Source organism: Rhinolophus sinicus, linkage group LG03, assembly GCF_036562045.2.
Source record: "Rhinolophus sinicus isolate RSC01 linkage group LG03, ASM3656204v1, whole genome shotgun sequence".
Lineage (NCBI taxonomy): Eukaryota > Metazoa > Chordata > Mammalia > Chiroptera > Rhinolophidae > Rhinolophus > Rhinolophus sinicus.
In genome coordinates, this window is record NC_133753.1 from 72838146 (window position 1) to 72856966 (window position 18821).

General features: G+C 46.1%; 4 protein-coding genes across 8 annotated transcripts; 1 reads left to right on the forward strand and 3 right to left on the reverse strand.

The window, feature by feature from the left end:
- The first annotated feature begins 13 nt into the window (after window positions 1–13).
- TSSK4 (testis specific serine kinase 4) lies at window positions 14–6326 on the forward strand. 2 transcript variants are annotated; one of them, XM_074328064.1, is made up of 4 exons: window positions 14–4291; window positions 4637–4851; window positions 5230–5611; window positions 5977–6326. In XM_074328064.1, exons 1-4 carry the CDS (start codon window positions 4067–4069, stop codon window positions 6121–6123), a joined length of 969 nt encoding a protein of 322 aa, XP_074184165.1. In that variant the 5' UTR covers window positions 14–4066; the 3' UTR covers window positions 6124–6326. The 2 variants fall into 2 exon arrangements, with proteins under 2 accessions (XP_074184165.1, XP_074184164.1); XM_074328063.1 differs by having other exon boundaries at window positions 6045–6326.
- A 991-nt stretch (window positions 6327–7317) lies between these two features.
- On the reverse strand, window positions 7318–10937 carry CHMP4A (charged multivesicular body protein 4A). 2 transcript variants are annotated; one of them, XM_019714422.2, is made up of 3 exons: window positions 8908–10937; window positions 8362–8476; window positions 7318–8191 (listed from the first exon to the last, which is right to left on the reverse strand). In XM_019714422.2, the coding sequence occupies exons 1-3, from the start codon at window positions 9102–9104 to the stop codon at window positions 8021–8023; spliced, it is 483 nt and encodes a 160-aa protein (XP_019569981.2). In that variant the 5' UTR covers window positions 9105–10937; the 3' UTR covers window positions 7318–8020. The 2 variants fall into 2 exon arrangements, 1 of the variants encoding a protein (XP_019569981.2); XR_012494805.1 differs by lacking the exon at window positions 8908–10937 and having other exon boundaries at window positions 8053–8211; window positions 8362–8892.
- A 154-nt stretch (window positions 10938–11091) lies between these two features.
- MDP1 (magnesium dependent phosphatase 1) lies at window positions 11092–12618 on the reverse strand. 2 transcript variants are annotated; one of them, XM_019714419.2, is made up of 6 exons: window positions 12439–12618; window positions 12265–12325; window positions 12084–12194; window positions 11633–11740; window positions 11440–11535; window positions 11092–11301 (listed from the first exon to the last, which is right to left on the reverse strand). In XM_019714419.2, the coding sequence occupies exons 1-6, from the start codon at window positions 12473–12475 to the stop codon at window positions 11106–11108; spliced, it is 609 nt and encodes a 202-aa protein (XP_019569978.1). In that variant the 5' UTR covers window positions 12476–12618; the 3' UTR covers window positions 11092–11105. The 2 variants fall into 2 exon arrangements, with proteins under 2 accessions (XP_019569978.1, XP_019569979.1); XM_019714420.2 differs by having other exon boundaries at window positions 11450–11535; window positions 12439–12615.
- Window positions 12619–13361: 743 nt separating this feature from the next.
- NEDD8 (NEDD8 ubiquitin like modifier) lies at window positions 13362–18811 on the reverse strand. 2 transcript variants are annotated; one of them, XM_074328078.1, is made up of 5 exons: window positions 18624–18807; window positions 18076–18173; window positions 14585–14632; window positions 14327–14409; window positions 13362–13722 (listed from the first exon to the last, which is right to left on the reverse strand). In XM_074328078.1, the coding sequence occupies exons 1-5, from the start codon at window positions 18673–18675 to the stop codon at window positions 13626–13628; spliced, it is 378 nt and encodes a 125-aa protein (XP_074184179.1). In that variant the 5' UTR covers window positions 18676–18807; the 3' UTR covers window positions 13362–13625. The 2 variants fall into 2 exon arrangements, with proteins under 2 accessions (XP_074184179.1, XP_019569982.1); XM_019714423.2 differs by lacking the exon at window positions 18076–18173 and having other exon boundaries at window positions 18658–18811.
- Between the last annotated feature and the right edge of the window lie 10 nt (window positions 18812–18821).

Below are 18821 nucleotides of genomic sequence, written 5' to 3' on the forward strand. Positions count from 1 at the left end.
GGCAGCGGCTGTGCCCACACCTAGTGGACGCCCCGAAGCGTTTGACTGCAGCACTAATGGGACTCGCCAGACAACGGTTTATGGCCCCCAACCTGCGCGGGAGTGAGGCATTGGGTGTCGCTGTGCTAGGACAGCGAGGGCACAGCCTATAGAAGGGTCCTAGAGTCTGGATCTCACCTCATTGTTTCTCACCTACCGGTCATAAATGGCCTGCCGCCAAAAAATATATACGTAAATAAAAATATCTTATCAAGGCTGTACTGGAGGCCCTCCTGGCCGTACAATGACCCGTCCATGTCCTAGGATAGGCCAGCCTGAGCCAGGTCTGATGCAGAGGAACAGAAAGAGATAGGGTGTCTGCCCTTTTACCCTACGCGTTGGACAGCTTGATAGGGTTATTGTTAATTGTAGGTAAAGAATCTTGCTATAGGTTCGTCTCTTTAATGTTTTTGTTCTTTGGTGTATATGTATCTGGGCTTCTCTTAATTTTGTATTGCACATCATTTTGGAAATGTTGACCCTTATTTGTGTCAGCTCTATTTTAAGGGGATCTGCCATTATGGAAGTTCCCCTGCAGGTCAGACCCTAGGGCAGTGACTTTTCCTTTGGCCACTTGGGAGCATCATGTAAGGAAGCTGACTTAAGGTTCCCTCTTCCTGAGGAAAGTAGTATAGCAGAAAGTCACAAGTGGCTTCTGGCCCAAAAAGTCCTGTATTTACTCATATCTGCCGTCTCTGACCCAGCCCTCCTCCCTGCAGGAGGAGGAGAGGTTCCAGGAAGTAGGGGGTTGAGGGTTGAGTGTTTTAGACAATTAATTTTGTAATTAGAAAAGTAACTTAGGGTGGCTTTGGAATAGCCTTTAAATGACAGTCCCCTGGTCTCTAAAGCCAGAAACCTGGGCCTCTTTCTCAGTTACCCCTCCTCCCCAGATCAGTTCCACCAAGCCCCCTCTGCTTATTTCCTGAATATCTGATGTCTTGGTTCAGGCCCTTTCTCTCATCTAAATTACTATGACAATTACCTTGCTAGTTTCCTGGTCACCTCCCCCTTTGGATGCATTTTCAGTACTGCTGCTGCAAGATTTTTTTAATTCTAAAGGTGTCCTATTTCCTGCAACAGTGGTTCTCAAATTTTGGTGTGCATTAGATTCAGCTAGATGCTTACTAAAAACATAAATACCTGGGCCCCATCAAATCTGGACATTCAGTGAATGGGTGATTGGGCATAAGGTATTTTTTACACCAAAATTTCATCATGAGTATGTAAGATAAAGTCAACAAAGCTGGGCATATGAGGCCTCTCAGACCTGTATCTTAATTACTTCTTTAGGTACATTCCCCTCTGGAATCCTATGCTGTATTCAAGTTGAATTTTTTAAAAAAATAAATTTTATTGGGGAATATTGGGGAACGGGGTGTTTCTCCAGGGCCCATCATCTCCAAGTAGTTGTCCTTCAATATAGTTGTGGAGGGCGCAGCTCAGCTTAAAGTCCAGTCACCGTTTTCAATCTTAGTTGCAAGGGGCCCACCATCCCATGTGGGAATTGAACCAGCAACCTTGTTGAGAGCTCGCGCTCTAACCAACTGAGCCACCCAGCCGCCCCTCAAATTGAACTTTTAAATGTCATGTTCTCTCAACACTGCAAGCCTCATGTAGTTTCTTCTGCCTAGACTGCCCAGTCTCCCATTCTCTACTTACCTGCCTGGAAACTTCTTTTGAACAGTGCAAACGCCACCACTTTCTCTGTGAAGACTACCCTTACATCTTCCAGATTTTGTTTATAGCACTTTATCTCACTGTACTATTATTTTACTTTTTACGTGTCTGTCTCCCTTGGAAATTGCTAACTCCTTACAGGAAGACTGTAATTTATCCAGCTTGGTATCCTTAGGCCCTAGTAGTAAGTGCTTTTGTATACAGTAGGCAGCTTAATACATGTTCCTCGAATGAACTCGTTTACCCCCCCCCCCCACCCCCACCCCCGTTCGTGATGAGACCAGAGATGCCACCATGCTATTGGGAGCCAGCTCCTTATCTGGAGGAACAGAAGGTGTGTGGGGCTGGGCCGGCCCCTTAACCACAGGTGTGCCCTGGACAAGTGCTCATCTTGATAGACTGAGGATGTAGGTCCGGCTTCCAACAGGACTTTGGCACCATCGGTCAGCTGTTCATAAATGGACTTTATCAATGGCCTATGGTATAACCTGTTGTTGGAGTTTTTGTTTTATTTTAGAAGATGTAAGATACAAGAAATCTGTTTCTTCCCTTGTTTTTTCCTCTGTGTACCCCTGCCCCCACCCCCAAATCTTACATCCAGACAACCCTTCTATGACCACAACCTTCTGTCCTATCATTCCCACCAAATTTGTTCTTCCATTTCACTGAGATCTGCAACTCCTCCCCCTGCGCCCTTCGGATTTTTTCTAGTTTGTCTTCCTAACCCATGCAGCTTAGATTCTGCATTCCATCATTTCAGCCACATTCTTGCTTGTGTTCTTGATACCTCTCTCCCATTATTCTTTCATCGCAGCTGCCAGGTGAAACCTTGATCTTGGGTTAATATGGAAGCACCTATACCCAGAATGCTAATGTGTTAAGATCATGTTTCTCTAAATCTTGTTCTCCAACCTTAACTGGGCCCTCAAAGCTGTCCCGTGATCCTGCTCATTTTCCAAATCAGCTCTTTTCCATTCTCCACAACCCATTCTTCTCAAACCTCTGACTTCATCTCCTCAGTTGACCTCCCTTATAGCTTAGTGGAAAATGCAAGCAAGAAAAGCAATTATAGACAATGGTAGGTGCTGTGACAGAAAGTATTGTGGCTGTGGGAGCATCCAGGAGAGAGAAACATCTAATTTGGGCTTGAGCGAGCAGTCAAGCCTTAAAACAGTTCAGCAGTTAAGTTCTGAAGGGAGAGCTGGAGTTTGTCAGAACAGAGGAAACAAGGAAAAGCAATTCTGTTGGTTGGAGCATTGTGTGTATATTAGAAGGTAAAATTGGAGAGGTATGCAGGGTAGCTTCAAGCCACATAAAAGAATTTGGATTTAATCCTGAGGAGAATGGGAAGACATTAAATAGTTTTAAATGGGAATAAAATCAGATTTATGCCTTGGACTTAAGGGTGAAGTAGAGTTCAGGGTCATGGAAGCAAAAATAAGAATGCTTTTCAAGGATACGAATACATTTCAAAGTTAAGAGGTGGACTTCTCTACCCCTTCAATCTGAGTGATCCTTGTAACCTTATAATTGTCTTTACTCATATAAAGGTACGGAAGTGATGCTTTATGATTCTGGAGCCCAACCAATTGGTCATGCAACTTGTGATTTTATTTTTCTCTTGAAATTCACGGCCACTGTGTTAGGGAACTCAGGCTAGTCTGCTGGATAATGAGACCTTAGGCAGCAGCAGCAAACCATCCCAGCTGAGATGAGACCACCAGATGAACCACCCAACTGAGCCTAGTTCAATTTGAAAAAAACGAATGAATTTTAAAGTTAGATTCCTTAGAACATGCTTCTACAATACCTTGCAATGCTCTGATTCTCACATTTGTGTTTTCTATATTGGATTATAAATTCTAACAGCGCAGGCCTTCTTATTTTATCCCAGTACTCAGCACACTGCTTGGCACATAGTAGGTGCTCAATAAACATGAATGGTTGAAGGGACAAGATCTATGGAGGGAGACTCACCAGATTGCAAAAGTGCCTCCAGTAATGAATATATCCTAAACTGCACTTTATTCTCAAGCCTTGTGGCCAGTAGTGGATAGAAGGTGAATTGTGATGTGTGCGGAACACGGGACCTTGGGGAGTTCTGTAACCAAGAGGACAAAGAAGTAACAACAGCCAGTGGCCACAGAAAGAACTGTTTCCTTCTTCCCCTTCCAAGTTCCTAGCAGAGAGCTGAACCCAGCATCCCAGATTTGTGTGACTACACAGGCGAGCATTTGGAGACTAACTTCACTTTGGTACCGTAGTCCTCAGTGGCTCGAGGGGTTGGCTTTCTGAACAGACAGGAGGCTTTTAAGTAGCAAAGCTCCCTGCTCTCAGCAAGCCCAACACCATGGGGAAGGGAGACACCCAGGAGGCAGCACCACCCACCTCAACCTACCGCTCTATCATGGAGGAGTATGGTTACGAGGTGGGCAAGGTCATCGGCAATGGTTCCTATGGGACGGTGTATGAGGCTTACTACACAAAGCAGAAGGTCAAGGTGGCTATCAAGATCATCTCAAAGAAGAAGGCTTCTGAGGACTATCTTAACAAGTTCCTGCCCCGTGAGATACAGGTTGGAAAGGGAAGAGGGGACTGGTACCAAGCTGCTTAAGGCTTCTCAGAAGGGGTATGGTTAGGAGAGGGTGGGGCCATAAACCCCCAAACTAGAACTGAATGTCTCACTAAGCAGCTAGAAAAACTATTTTGTGTAAATTCAACTTCTTTCCATCTACCATTCACCTCTAGCCCCTCAAAAAGTGAAAGTGCAAAGCACAGGGTGTGCCCACAGGCCACCAGCCCTCTGGAGTTTGATCCTGTTGCAAAGTTCTAAAAAAGTAGCTGTGGGAGAGTAGGAGGGCTGGGAGTGCAGCCAGGGTTCTCCCTTCCCAGGTTTGATGGGTCCCTATTCTGGGGCCAGGTGATGAAGGTCCTGCGACACAAATGCCTCATCAACTTCTATCAGGCCATCGAGACCACGTCCCGAGTATACATCATTCTGGAGCTGGCTCAGGGTGGCGACGTCCTTGAATGGATCCAGCGCCACGGGGCCTGCTCTGAGCCCCTTGCTGGCAAGTGGTTCTCCCAGATGACCCTGGGCATCGCCTACCTGCACAGCAAAGGCATCGTGCACCGGTGAGGGTGCTGCCACCCAGATTGGGGCCTTTGGGCTCTCAAGGGGGTTTTATGCACATCTCCCATTTTCTGCCTTGTTTTTTCCTCCTGTAATGTCCCTCCTACTGATTCTTTTTTAGTCATCTGGTCAATAACATTTATTAAGTTCCCACTGTGAGCAGAGCACTTTATGAAATAAAATGGTGAGCTCCCAGGGGTCCTCAAGTACCATCTTCTCTCCTCTTTGGGCTCTGCTCACAACTCCATGGCTTTCCTTCCTCTCTACCTTGTGTCCACATAATGGCATCTCTTTTCCACTATGCCTTGCCTCATCTCTAGCCTTTGACCCCTGGCCTTTCAGCTCTGGGTCTAATACTAAGCCCTCTCCCTGACCCCCAGCCTTTCTGCTGCTGGTAGGGACTTAAAGTTGGAGAACCTATTGCTGGACAAGCGGGAGAATGTGAAGATATCGGACTTTGGCTTCGCCAAGATGGTGCCTCCTAACCAGCCTTTGCATAGTAGCCCTTCTTACCGCCAAGTGAACTGCTTTACCCACCTTAGCCAGACCTACTGTGGCAGCTTTGCTTATGCCTGCCCGGAGATCTTGTTAGGCTTACCCTACAACCCTTTCCTGTCTGACACCTGGAGCATGGGTGTCATCCTTTACACTCTAGTGGTCGCCCATCTGCCCTTTGATGACACCAATCTCAAGAAGCTGCTGAAAGAGACTCAGAAGGAGGTCACTTTTCCACGTAACTACTCCATCTCCCAGGAGTGCAAGGTGCTTGCTCCCCCAGGAGGGCTGAGACCTCAGGGACGACCCACAGGGAGGGAACCCAATGTAGGCCTCCCAACCCTGGGGGAGGCTCTTCCCTACCAGAGCCATTGCACGCTATAGCCCCTGCCCTAAATAATGGGGAGGGCTTAAAGGGCCAACCACTGGGCTCCATACCTTAGATGTGAGTGGTAAGCAGATTTCAGCTTCTACCTCTTTAGGTCAGATGGGGATTATGCAAGAGATTCCCCCAAGGAACCCATCCTTCCCCACCCCTCCAGAGAGTTAAATACATGGCTTTTCAGGATAATATCAGGGCCACACCCCCTTCCATCAGAGTGGTGTGATGGGCTATCCTGCTTCTTTCTTAGGTCCCCTGCTCATTGCCTGTGTGGCACAATGAGAGGCTCAGCCAAGACCTCTCTCTCCCCTGCCTTAGAACCTGGTCCTCCAGATGCTACGCCAAGCCACCAAGCGTGCCACCATCCTGGACATCATCAAGGATCCCTGGGTACTGAAGTTCCAGCTTGAGCCACCCACTCATGAGATCAGGCTGCTTGAGGCCATGTGCCAGCCAGCCAGCACCACGAATCATCACCAATCCTCAGAAATCAATACCTAAAAGTGGCTGAGGAAGGGGGTTGAGAGAGGAGCAAAGCAGGAGGGTCTGGGGCTAAAAATTTTTTATACCAAAAATAAATCTAATTCTGATTTAATTTCATGAGCTGGGGTCAAAAGACATTCTTTTCTCAGGGGAGCCTTAGCAGGGAATAAGATAAGAAGGAGGTGGATTTCTGCCCAGAGCCTGTAACAGTAATTTTGACACCTGCTAAATCCATGTCGTAATTCACAGTGTCGCTCATCTGTGGCCCTCGGGGGAACGGATGCTCAGATGAACACCTGCTTTAGGGAAGGTTCATTATTCTAGCTACCGTGTTTCCCTGAAAATAAGACCTAGCCGGACCGTCAGCTCTAATGCGTCTTTTGGAGCAAAAATTAATATAAGACCCGGTCTTATTTCACTATACTATACTATACTATACTATACTATACTATACTATACTATACTATACTATACTACTGGGTTTTATGGTTACTCTGGTTATGGCTCTACCTCTGTCTATAGTATAAAGGCATGGCACTGTGTGCTTTTAGAAATGGGTATCAGGATGTGTGAAGTACCTTGGTTCCTTCGATACCTCCACATGCCACCTTAATCACCATGGAAACAATCCAAGTGAACCATGGCCCATCACATTATTGCTCCTAGACACAGAAGGCAGGGTACAAACCAAGCCTATTAACTATGGGTTCTGGATAGAGGAAAGCTACTTGCCCCTTTATCTCTGTGTTCTACCTCCCTGTCCTTGAGAATTGGCTTTGCAAAAGGAAAATGGGTAGGAAGTCATGGGGCTGTGTTGGCAGAGGCTGACTGGAGGAAAGCGATGAGGGAAGACACAGAGACAACCCCACGTGGTTCTAAGATAAGTAATAGATGGCAGTTTTCTCAACCTCAGCACAAGGCAATTCGAGGACAAACCAACTTTAAAGATGAAACAGTATCTGCCTGGAACCTAGTGGGTAAGATATTGGAAATATCTTTGTTTTATGTTCCAATGCGCCTTCATTACTCCCATTATTATTCATTGCTTGAAACAAAGCTCCAAGGACCAGGGGGAGAGTTTCAGGTGTAGACAAGGCAGTATAAGTGCTAGGGTTCCATCTGTCCAATTTTATGGGGAACAAGGGCACTATAATTGCTATAAAAAAGAAGGGAGCCCAGGGGCTAATCCCGCACCAAGTCCTTCTTCAGAGTTGAGCCACGGATGGGAAGGCAACAGACCCTTTTTCTCAGGCAGGGTTACACCGCCACCCTCAGCAAGGCCTCCCCAAAAGCCTATGTTCCTTTAGCTCAGCACTTGGCACTTAAGGAAAAGAGGCCATTGAGGGCAGCGTCAGGAAGATAAGCCCAGACTCATCAGGATACCCACCCGCCAACTGCTTTAGTGCCTCATCGTCTTCATCCGCTTTGGGAGCTTTGGGGACAAGGATACCCAGAGAAAGAAAGATGTGTTAAGGCCTCAGCACCTGCTACAACATTCAGAACCTGCTGAATTCTCTCTCCTCAGCAAAGAACCTAAAGGTATGGCCCTTCTGCTTGCTGAGCTGCTGCTACACCCATAGTACCTTTGTGCAAATTGGAAAAAGCAGGGAGAGACCCTGCATTTGCAGCCCTAAACCAGGGTGCGCAGCTTGCTGAGTGGAGCACAGTCTGGATTTCAGTCCCCACTCCCCTCTAACCAGGTGCTCTTATGCAGTCAAACGCCTGTGCAACTGTGGCAGCAGCCCTCTCCGCCTGGTTCGTTTGAGGTGGGATGGATGAGGAAAACCTCTCCCCGTATCTATCCCATCCTCTCAAGTCCTTGAGACCGCAGAACAACCCTGGGTACTTGGCCCTGCCGGCAGCTGTGTAGAGGGTACACGAGCCACTTTGACTGGGGATTCTTCCTCCTTGTCGCCCACATGTGACAACTCCTGGGCCAGTTCCTCTTGCTCCAGCTCCTTTAGCTCCTCTGACAGCTCATCCTGGACAGCGGATGATCAGACTGGTCAAGATGAAGAAAGGAAACCTCTGCTTCCAAAAACATATCACTTTTGGAGTCTCCCCCCAAACCTGCCCCATGATTCTTTTGGGCATTGCTTTTGGCTGGTCCCATGTTTTCGCTAAGACTCCCTGACTCCTCACTCCCAATTACCTCATCCACGTCATCTCCAAAGCCCACAGGCCAAGAAATGGCATCAGAGATCTGCTGGGCCACCTCCTGTTGTTCTGTGATGTCAGCCAGCTGTTCATCTACCTTGTCAATGTCCCTGAGAAGATATATAGACAAAAAATCAGGCAACAACCTCCCTGATTTTCTCATCTCACATGAATGAAGGTCTTCTAGTCTGTGGCCTCAGACTGATAAATCCACGGCTACCAGGTAGAAGAGATGCCTGGAAAATTGTAATGAGCCCAGTCTGGGCTGAGACACGGCAAGAAGCCACATTGGGTGGGATAGATTATGTTCCCTTCCTTGAAGGATCTTTAAACATTAGGAGAATCATCTTTCCTTGCTAGAATGCTCCAACCAGCAACGAGATATTCTTGCAGGAAGCAAGGAGGCTGACAGAGGTCTAGCCACCATAGATTTACATTTATACCGTGAATTCACATTCTAAGAGGTTTTATGATTCAAAATACAATACCCACCTACTCTCCCCAGTGCCTGGGCCCCCTCTGCCCCTTCCCCCATACCCACATGTGCTGGTAGGCTTTCCTCATGCCATGGACAGCAAGTTCCATGGTGCAAAGCACTTCTGCACTGGTGGCATTCTCCACGGCCTCATGCTGAAACTCCAGGGTGAATAATGTCTCACCAGTCTGTGCCAGCTGCTGTTCCAATCTTTTCTTTTCTTCCTCCACAAGCCTGTAGGACAGCTGACCCAGCCACACCATGAACGTGGCAGGTAGAAGCCCCTGCTTCCCCCCTGGGCCCTCCCTACTGGTGCCTTTTCTTTAGGGGTGGGCCCCTTCTTCTTCCCTGGAGTCCAATGGAGCAGGCCCATATTGTATGAAGGAAAAAATTATCCACCAAGCATGGAGTGCATAATATGTGCTACGCACTTGACTGTTATTTTAATCCCAAAATGACTCTCTACAATGAATGCACTATCTTCACTTTACAAATGTGAAAACAGGCACGAAGATACTAAATTTTTTTTGGTCAAAAATCACAACTAGTAAGAGATTGAGCAGTAATTGAAATGTGGTGGTATGACTTCCAAAGCCAGGATTCTTTTGCTATTCTAAGGTGCCTTTCAAGTCATTTCCAGTCTTCTTCTTCTTTTTTTTTTAATTTATAGACTTTATTTCTCAGAGCAGTTTTAGGTTCACAGCACAATTGAGTAGAAGGTACAGAGATTTCCCATATCCCCCCTGTACCCACACATGCATAGCCTCCCCATTATCACAACCAGAGTTCAGTCACTTTTTATAATTACTGTTTCCTTGCTATCCTAGCAAGTGTCCGAGGTCCACAGGTTCAAATGGAAGGAAGCACAGGGGGCTAGAGAAATAAAACCTGATCTCAATTTCCCTTTCATCTTCTGTACTTCTAACAGAGTTATCCACGCCCTGCCCCGCTCACAGCTGATGGCCCTTGTCTGCGTAAAATCCTTCCATACTCTCTATTGCCTATAGGATAATATCCAAAACTTTTCAAATGAGACACACAAGGTCCTTCGTGATCTGGTCCTTGATTACCTCTCCACTCACACTTCTATTTCCTTTTCCCTTTCAGTGCACAGCAACCAGAACTTCTCTTTCCCCTAAATATACCGTCCTCTTTCCTGCCTGTTTTGCACACACAGTTACTTTTTCCTGGGGTACCTCAATTCTCTACTTGGCATACGTCTAGTCTTCTGGACCCCTGACGCCTGTTTCACCTGTGCTCCCCTGGTTTTCAGGAATGTCTCCATCACAGAGTGCTATACTATACTTTAAATGCCAGTTGTTGCTCATTTCCCCCACCAGATAGGAGCTTTGAGAACCCTCTTTCTTCATCACCTCAGATTCCCTCTTGCCCAGTATCAAGTAAGGACTGGAAACTCATGCCCCAAGCTTAAACAGTGGGAGCTAGCACACCTCCACTCAGATCCCCTTCCCTGCCATGAGCGCTTCCTTCTGGGGTGGAGGAAGGCGGGCAGACAGAGCCAGGCTCCTCGACAAGGCACAGCCTCCTGGCACTGGAAAACGCCTTGCTAGGCCGTCGCCAAGGTTTTGGGACAACTCATCCCCTGGGTCTCATCCCTGCCCAGAGCCTGGTCTCCCCTCAGCCCCTGCAGCCAGTGCCTCCCAGCCAACCAGCCTTGCCCGGGCTCACTCCTCCGTAAGAGTCAGCAGAGACTACTCATCGTGACCCTGGCCTCTGCAGCCTCTGCCACACAGGGTCCTGTATACTTCCGCTTGCTCCTGAGAGGGTGCCATCTCATCATTCAGAGACCACCAGCCTTGGCCAATCCCTCCTTGGGGCACCGCGGTGACATCATCAATAGGCACCAAGAAGGCCACTTCAAACGTGATGGGAGCCACCAGCCTCAAATCCACAGACTCCTCTTAAAGCAGCCGCTTCACTTTTGACTATATAAAAAGGCAACTCCCACTCTTCCTGAAAACAAAGTATTTGTTTCCTGGAAGGAAATGTGCAGGGTAACGCACATAACGTCCCATGTTCAGGGAAGTGACTTCTTCATGCCCTTGACAGAACTTGAGAGAGGGATTGGGGATGGGGCAAGCACATGGGGATCACCACAGTCTTGGGTTTGCCACAAGTTTGTAAGACAGAACCTGAGGCAGTCTAATGCCTCACACTCTGGTCTTGGCACCTCCAGATAGCCAACCCCCATTCACAAGCGAGAGAAATAGAAACAACCCACACTGTGGGTAAGATCTCTTCTGTCACACACAAATACACTTTAATAATTTACAAATGCACCTGAAAATGCCTTCCTGATTTCCTTCAGTTTCATGCCTCAAATGAGGCTTAGCCACAGCACTGGACCTCAGGGTCTGGCTTGGGCCTTTGCAAATGTCTCTAACCCTTGAGTTAGGGTTTGAAGACTCATTCCATTCTGGACATGAATGCAGGTAACACCTAGAAAGAAATCACATTTCATCAGGCCTTCAGAAATCCTAATGACTCTCATTTTTGGGGGGTGTCCCTTGTCATGCAAATTCCACCTAACCTCTCCTGGGTACCCTTTCTCCTTATTCCCCAAATGGCTATTCTCACCACTCAGTACCCAGTTTGCTGACGTCTACAATATTCCGCATCTCATCATCAAAGAAGATCATCTGGGAGAAAGGAACTCCAGTCTTCTGCTGCAATCTGTGCAAGACAGGGCAGGGGGAACCACGCTGGCTTCTGAGCTCCTGCAGCCTCTCTGCTCTTCTCTCTTCCTGCTTCTACCCTTATCTTCCCGTACCTCTCAAAGTGTGTGACCTTGCTCCCTGGATAGATTTCCTGATGAACAAAGTATCGCACAAGGTCAAAGAGCTCCAGTAGCTGTTTGGCCCCTTTAATCTCGCCTGTCCTGCAAAAAGATGTAGGAGATGGGATCAGGAGAGTGGAGGGCAGGGGCTGCAAGTGAAGTTATGTGTAACCGGGGGGAAATCAACTTGCTGTTTTCCCAGGATGGATAGATAGGTTTCCTCCGTCCTTATTCATCTCGATATCCTTCCTGTCCGACACAGCTGGCACTGAGCCAATGTTTAATAAATAAAAGGCACAGGGGAGGGTATAATTAGAAAAATATACAAATACTTGAAAATTTGCATCGCCTAAATTTTTGTAGCGGAGGGGTTACACAAGAAGTCTCATGCACGCATCTGTCAGCATTAGACTGGCAGTTTTTTTCTTCCAGTCGCTCTTCTTACCGTGAAGCGGCAGCGACGGGCACCCCAAGGCTCCGAAATCGTTCCAGGACCTCAGGCACCTCCGGGTACAGTCGGATGGTCTGGCCTCGCCTGTCTTGTACAGTTCCATCACTGGAGAAGGCAAGAGTGCGCTCAGCTCCGGCCGGCCTGCCTGGCCCCGATCCTCCCAGCCCTGCCTCACCTGCTCTTGTGGAAAGGGGGATCTACGTGCGTGTCTACCCAGAATGGCCAGAGTGTATAATCTGCGAGAGGAAGAAAGGGGAGGGTTCAGACTGGAGGGCGCAGGGCCTGGAGAGCTGCAACTGGGGTTTGGAAGCGAGCGCCCTACGAAACTCTCCGCAGTGGGGTCCCTCACCCAGGTCGAAGACTGCCAGCTCCGGCAGCCCCGCCATGACCCCCGCACCCACCAGCCGGGCACACGGAAGCGGGGCCTTCTCCGGGGCCAGAGTGCTTGATACACTCCGGCGGCCGATATGCCACCCCGCCTGCCTTAGAGACTTCGGCTAGAGCGTCGCCACGCTGGGCTGGGGCTGTCAGCCTGGAGACCGCACAAGCGCGCCTTCTAATGGTGGAGTCGGGAGAGAACCGCAGCAAGTGTCCACTCCGCCGCTGGGATCCCGTCCCTTCTTCATTTCTGTCCTCCCCAAGTTCTACTAGAGAAGCCAGGAAAAAGAAGCCCTTTCTTCCAGAACCCGTCTCTCGTTTCACCTTAACAATTGAGACCCAAGTGACCCATCATAGCTTGTCACTCCTCACTCAACCTTTGTCCAGATCAGCCTCTCCACAGTGTAGAGCCCAGAGCCCTCAGCAATATTCCAGCCGTAAGGAACGCGGGTGGTGTCTGCAAAAACCTTGAGGCCTCTCTCAAACCAGGCGCAAATGTCCCATGCGGCTACAATGGGAGAGAATTCCCTCTCCTGATTTCTACCACCCATGTCAGGAGTATGCTGGTAGCTGTGTAACAACTACTTTGGGTAGGGACCAATTTGTATTGTTTGCCAATTTCTGTAAAAATTCCTACCACGGCCAATTTTAAGCTACCGATATGAAGTTCTTCACTCAGGTCTGAGAAGAGATGCCAATAATTAGCTCTCATGAGTTGGGAAGAGCTGGCGCCAGCACACGCCTGCCACTGAGAATAGCATTCCTCGAGTCTGGCAATCATTCTAAAGGCACAATCTCTTCCATTGTCCCACTCCTTCAGTCTGGTATAACTGGGTGTGCATTAGGTCTGTTTTGATTTCAGTCGTATTTGTGCAATACAAGAAAGAGTCCAAGTGGCCAGGAAATATTTTATTGACAACCAGGGACATAGACGTGAGAGGGAAATACACAGGACTGCAAACTAAACCCCAATACCCAGCAAAGGCCCTTTGGACGAGGAACACTGCATTCTGGGGTCCTCACAGTCTCCTACCAGTACACACACAAGACTGGGCATCCAGGAGAGGGGCAGTGGCTCTGGTGTCCCAGAGAGTGAGAGGATATATGATGCCTCGTTACGAGGGACAGGGTAAGGAGGTAAAATGGAAGGAGGGTCCATCACTGACTAAGACCACCTCCTCCTCTCAGAGCCAACACCAGGTGGAGGACTGAACCACCAAGGATTTTGTAATCAGCTGCTGTCTTCTCATCATTCCTGCAAGAAAAGGAGGTTAAAAAAAAAGAAAAGAAAAAGCATTAGAAATACCATCTGGAACAAGGTTCTTAACCTGGGTTTCATGGATCTCTCTGGGGGTCTATGAACTCAGATGAGGAAAAAAATTACACCTTTATTTTCACTAATCCCTAACTGAAATTGACATTTAAAAAATTTTTGAACACAGACACAAACCCACAGTGGTATTAGAAATATGGGTAATCTGCTAACAGTAGAAATTCGATATTTTAATGTCACATTACAATTGTTTACAGGTACCTTGAAAATATTTCAAAATTATGGTAGTTATTAGACCCACCACTAGAGCTTAATGTATTAATAAAAAAGCACATATATTATGTTACATATTTGCCTTTTTAGTATTTTGATAACTGTATGTCAATATACTTAGTCTCTTTTGTAATTCTATGTATTTTATTTTGTGTCTGCAAAAATCTTATTCAGAGAAGGGGTTCATAGGCTTCACCGAATTGCCAAAGGGTCTAAGCCACCAATCAAAAGCAGTAGGTCTGCTTCTCCTCCAGTATTTGCTCCCTCATCTTCACATAAGATTACCACACCCTCATTCCCATTCCAAACTCACATCTGTTTACCACTGTAGATGAGCCGCTGCTGCTGTGGGGGGATTCCTTCTTTCTCTTCCACACGTTCCTTGATTCGCTCCACCTTTAGGGGTACAAGTAGTCAGGGGCTACCCGTGGTAGGTAGGGGTAGGACTATGGAAGTGGAAAGAACAAGAGCTATGCCGACAGCATGAAAGCAAAGGACTAAGTTCATCAGCATATCCAAACAACAGTACACGCAGGGAGACAGGCATGAGGGGGTGTTGGGCATACAGTACCTTGTCTGTGGGTTCAATGTCAATCTCAATCTCCTTTCCGGTCAGCGTCTGAAACAGGCAAGGGTTTCATGAGTCCTACAGACAAATATACAATCTGTCTTCTAGGGAAAATGTCCTGTCCTGGTCTCTGGGATCGACTACCTTCTGAGAGATGCACATTCTCAGCAAAGCTGCTTTGAAGAATCAGAAGGCTTTGAGCATACCTGTATTCATCAAACATTTTTAGGCTGTGGACAACTTTGACAGGGCAGATTCTGGGGACCATTTGACCTTGATGGGAAGTCATCTTACACTTCCCATCTTACCCCACTAGAATCCTTGAGAATACTGGCATTCCTCTGCATGAGACAGCTATGAGAAGTGTCCTAAGGAAAGTATTCCTTTAAGTCAGAAGGATCTTGTTTTATATATCAATGATAGAAATTAACATTCAGATAATTCAAAGAGTTTTCAAGGATAGCAGAGATTACCTCCGACCAGCTTTTCAGTAATACTAGAATTCAACATTCTATTCTCCCTATCTTCTCCAGACTTTTACCTAAATTCTAAATTGCACCTCTGGTCTTCTTGACTTCTTCCATAGGCTAAGGGCGCTGATATCCAAACACAATATACTGATTGTACACTTAAAAATGCTGTGCTCTATCCAATCTAATTTCCCATCCATCCTTGTTCTTAAAGTTCATATCCACACCAATCGACAGTAATCCAGACCACAAATACACCATGCATGGCCTAACTTAGGGGCATTTCTTTGCTTTTACTGTATTGCTTACTGCCATATCCTCCCCTACTCTTTCTTATACCTTCAAGGACCCTTTAAAATAAGATCGATGACTTGTTCCCAATGCACTTTAATACCCATTACAGCTAGTTGTTTAAGTGTCAAACTCTCCAACTTCCTAAAGGACAGAGATTGTTCTAATCTAAGCACAGTGCCCAGTATTTGACATACAAGCAATAAGAAAGATTTGTGGAAGGGCTAAATACATCGATGATCACGTTATGATCACAGCCAGCGTTTACTGAACACTTTCTAAGAATCAGAAGTTATGCTGAGTGTCATACACGCATGGATACATTTAATTCTTGCAAATATTTCTGAGACGTATTTTATTGCTATCACCAATTTATAGAAGATGAAAATGGGATTTGGACTGGTTAAAAAGCATGCCTATGAAATCAAAAGTAGAGTGTGGATCCAAATACAGACTCTCTGGCCCCAGAACCTCAGCTCTTAGCTCTGGACTCAGTATTGCCTAACTGAGTCTGGATGGTTTAGTATTGGGACCCAAAGTATGCTCCTGTGATAGGTTCACGAAATAACATATGGTTTCCAGTAATAGTATTCACATAGACCAGCATGCAGAAAGTACTTAGGGCCTAATTTCTCAACTACAAGAATGGTTCAGTCCTAGGTATACAGTATTTCCAAAAATGCAAGAGCAATTCCCTTGGATTTACCTGTTAGGATACAAAAGAATAAATTACGATTCTCAAGTTTCTACCCCAACCGAAGGTGGTCTGTGTAAAAATTTTCAACAGTCTATGGTAAAATGAGAAAAGCACTGACAGCAATGAGATTTTAATAAAACTAAATTGATTCAGGTGTTAAAATGTCCTTTTATGAAATGACAGTGACAATATTCGGTAATTTTTTAGACCCTTTCCTATGGAAACTGTCTGAGCATAGGGGTGAAAATGTTCTAGATCTGTGGTTACCTGGGTGTGTACTGTGGTTAAAAACTCATTGAACTGAACCTTTAAAGAACTTTGTGTTTTATGCTATGTTAAGAAAAAATGAATGAGAAAACTGGGGCTTAGATGGTAAAGATAGTTGCTCAAAGTAATCTGCTAAGAGGGTACCAATGCAGGATCTGGGGTTAGGGAGTAATATGACGAAAAAGAAGTTTAAAGATCTGTACATTATGATTTTGTACATCATTTCTTGGTTTAGACTCTAAACTTTAGAGGGGCTACAGGGGCAAGAAAACCTGGTTGGAGGGATTACAGAGAAATAAAGACATAAGTTAATGAGACCCCAAAACCAGAATAAAGGTAATGGGAATGCAAAGAAAATCAAGCAAAAAGAGGTATCAACGGAAAAATTAAGTTCTCTAACAAAAAAATGACTCTAAAGAACTGAGTTCCTGACACCTGGTAGATTGATAGGATATCAATATATGAGATGAGTACTGGGGAGACAGCTTAAGACAGGAGATGATGTATTTAATTTTAGAAGGACGAAGACGAGGTATCAAGAGAAGGTTTAAACAGATGGATTTGTAAAGGATTGCAGAAAGAGATTTGGAAGAAGTCAGCTACATGGAGACAAAAGTTGAAAAATGAGTAATTCACAAAGGAGACCTGACAATATAACCTATCATTTGTATAGTAATTAATAGTAAACTAATTGCTCCCATAGGTATTTAACACATGAAGAAATGCAGCAAACAAAAAAGAAGAGAGATGGAGGACAGAGAAATCTGTTTAAAGGCAGAAAAGAAAGTGTTTCAGGAAAGGAGACGGACAATTTTAGAACCAGAATCACTGAGTTAGAATCAGTATCTTTACAAGGTCCCAAGGTGATTCTTTCGCACTTTTAAGTTGAGAAGCCCACCTATAACAAAGTATTTTTTTTTTAACTTCAGGTCTCAACCATCAGTGGGTTATGAAATGAACTTAGAATTGAAAATATCAGAGCATATCTTACATAGTTAAGTTTTTTGTGTCTGTCTGAGGCATGAGGTAAAATTTTTTAGTGTAGACTGAGATTTTTAAAAAAGTTTACAAAACATGGAACACCAAAAAAGTTTACAAAAACCTGTTCTGTGGACTGAGACAATATTAAGAGGACACAAGAAACCTTATGCATTAAAAAGAAAATAAAAGCATTCATCTGCTAGTGTTTCTCACACTTTTTTGACAGTGACCCACACTAAGAAATACATACGAACTAGTAACACATACATGTGTGTAATATTCATATAAAATGAAAATTCACAAAACAATACTCTTTCCCAGCAGTATACCCTGATATTACCTTTCTTCTTTATTTAATGTTGCTCGCGACCCATAAAATTGATTTCACAATTAGTGTTAGTGACTCTTTTATAGGTCACTACTCAGTTTGAAAAACAATGATCTTTGGCCATGCTGTTTGGCCTCAATCCTTAGCTAAAAGGTGGTTTGGAAGGACTGAAGAGGTTAAGAATGGCTATTATGTATAGTAAATACACTAAGGAGCTGATGAAATAACCACAGACTTACTTAGCAGTAAAAACAAACCAACCAACCAAAAAACCAAAAAAAAAAACAAAACAAAACTAATGCTGCAGTGCATCAATTAGGTTTTGTCTCTGTCTGCAGGTACAAAAGAGGAAATAGCAGATAGGACTAATGAGGGTTGGGAATTGGTGAAAAATCACGGGAGTTGAGAGATGGAGAAGGAAACACTGCTAGTACCAAGAACCAGGGCACTGGTAACTAACCTGCCCAGTGAGGCTGGTCCAGGATGCCTGGCTCTGAAAGGCAGGTGCTGATTGAACACACTCAAAGCTTTGGTTCCTGAAGGCTGGCTGAAATACTACTACACCTCGGCGACAACCAGCAAAAGCTTACAGTCTAGTCCCTGGGAGGCCCCCGATTCCCCAGGCTAACGTTATTGTGCTGTGCTCAGAGGCAGCCTGTTACGGAGAAGCAGGTAACCCAGGCATGAAGAATGGAGATCAGAACTTACTCCAAGAATCTAAGAGAGAGAGGAGTCAAGCCTTCTCTCGGACCTCGGGGGTTCGAATACAGCGAGACCCCGGGACAAAGGAGGCCTCCGTTTGGGTCATAGCACAGTTCTGGCGAGAAATCAGGAATGGCAGAGACCCACTGGTCGTCTGGCTAGGCCAGCCCGGAGCAATCAAAACCTTCTGGGGTCCCCCTACGTCCCATCACCCCTCGCGCGGAGCCCCGAGGCTGTCAGCGCCCTCCAGGCTAGGAAAAGGCGTGGTTTCCCTTCTCCCGTTAGGCACAGCGGCTAGCCCAGTACCACAGCGTCTTGGCAAGGCTGGAGGTGCTCCCACCTTCACTTTAATTAGCATCTTCTTCCCAGTTTGAAGCTGCACACAGATAAATTGCTGCTTCTACCGCTGCGATCTCCGCTGCCGCTTCACAGCACTCCGCCTGTGGGAGTCACTTCTGCTTCCGGGTCACTGTCTGGCTCCACCCCGCCCCCTTACCCCGGGGT

Bases quoted from the DNA above. Each gene is read 5' to 3' on its own strand.
- TSSK4 (XM_074328063.1), top strand. From the start codon at position 4,067: ATGGGGAAGGGAGACACCCAGGAGGCAGCACCACCCACCTCAACCTAC. The intron at 4,292-4,636 runs GTTGGAAAGGGA...TTCTGGGGCCAG, and splicing joins TCCTGCCCCGTGAGATACAG to GTGATGAAGGTCCTGCGACA. The intron at 4,852-5,229 runs GTGAGGGTGCTG...CCTGACCCCCAG, and splicing joins AGCAAAGGCATCGTGCACCG to CCTTTCTGCTGCTGGTAGGG.
- CHMP4A (XM_019714422.2), bottom strand. From the start codon at position 9,104: ATGGTGTGGCTGGGTCAGCTGTCCTACAGGCTTGTGGAGGAAGAAAAG. The intron at 8,477-8,907 runs GTGGGTATGGGG...ATATCTTCTCAG, and splicing joins AGGAAAGCCTACCAGCACAT to GGACATTGACAAGGTAGATG. The intron at 8,192-8,361 runs GTAATTGGGAGT...TCCGCTGTCCAG, and splicing joins TTGGAGATGACGTGGATGAG to GATGAGCTGTCAGAGGAGCT.
- MDP1 (XM_019714419.2), bottom strand. From the start codon at position 12,475: ATGGCGGGGCTGCCGGAGCTGGCAGTCTTCGACCTGG. The intron at 12,195-12,264 runs GTGAGGCAGGGC...TGCCTTCTCCAG, and splicing joins CCCCCTTTCCACAAGAGCAG to TGATGGAACTGTACAAGACA. The intron at 11,741-12,083 runs GTAAGAAGAGCG...ATCTTTTTGCAG, and splicing joins CCCGTCGCTGCCGCTTCACG to GACAGGCGAGATTAAAGGGG.
- NEDD8 (XM_074328078.1), bottom strand. From the start codon at position 18,675: ATGCTAATTAAAGTGAAGGTGGGAGCACCTCCAGCCTTGCCAAGACGC. The intron at 18,174-18,623 runs GTACTGGGCTAG...GCCGAGGTGTAG, and splicing joins AGCCTTGCCAAGACGCTGTG to TAGTATTTCAGCCAGCCTTC. The intron at 14,633-18,075 runs GTTAGTTACCAG...TGCCTGTTTCAG, and splicing joins GGACCAGCCTCACTGGGCAG to ACGCTGACCGGAAAGGAGAT.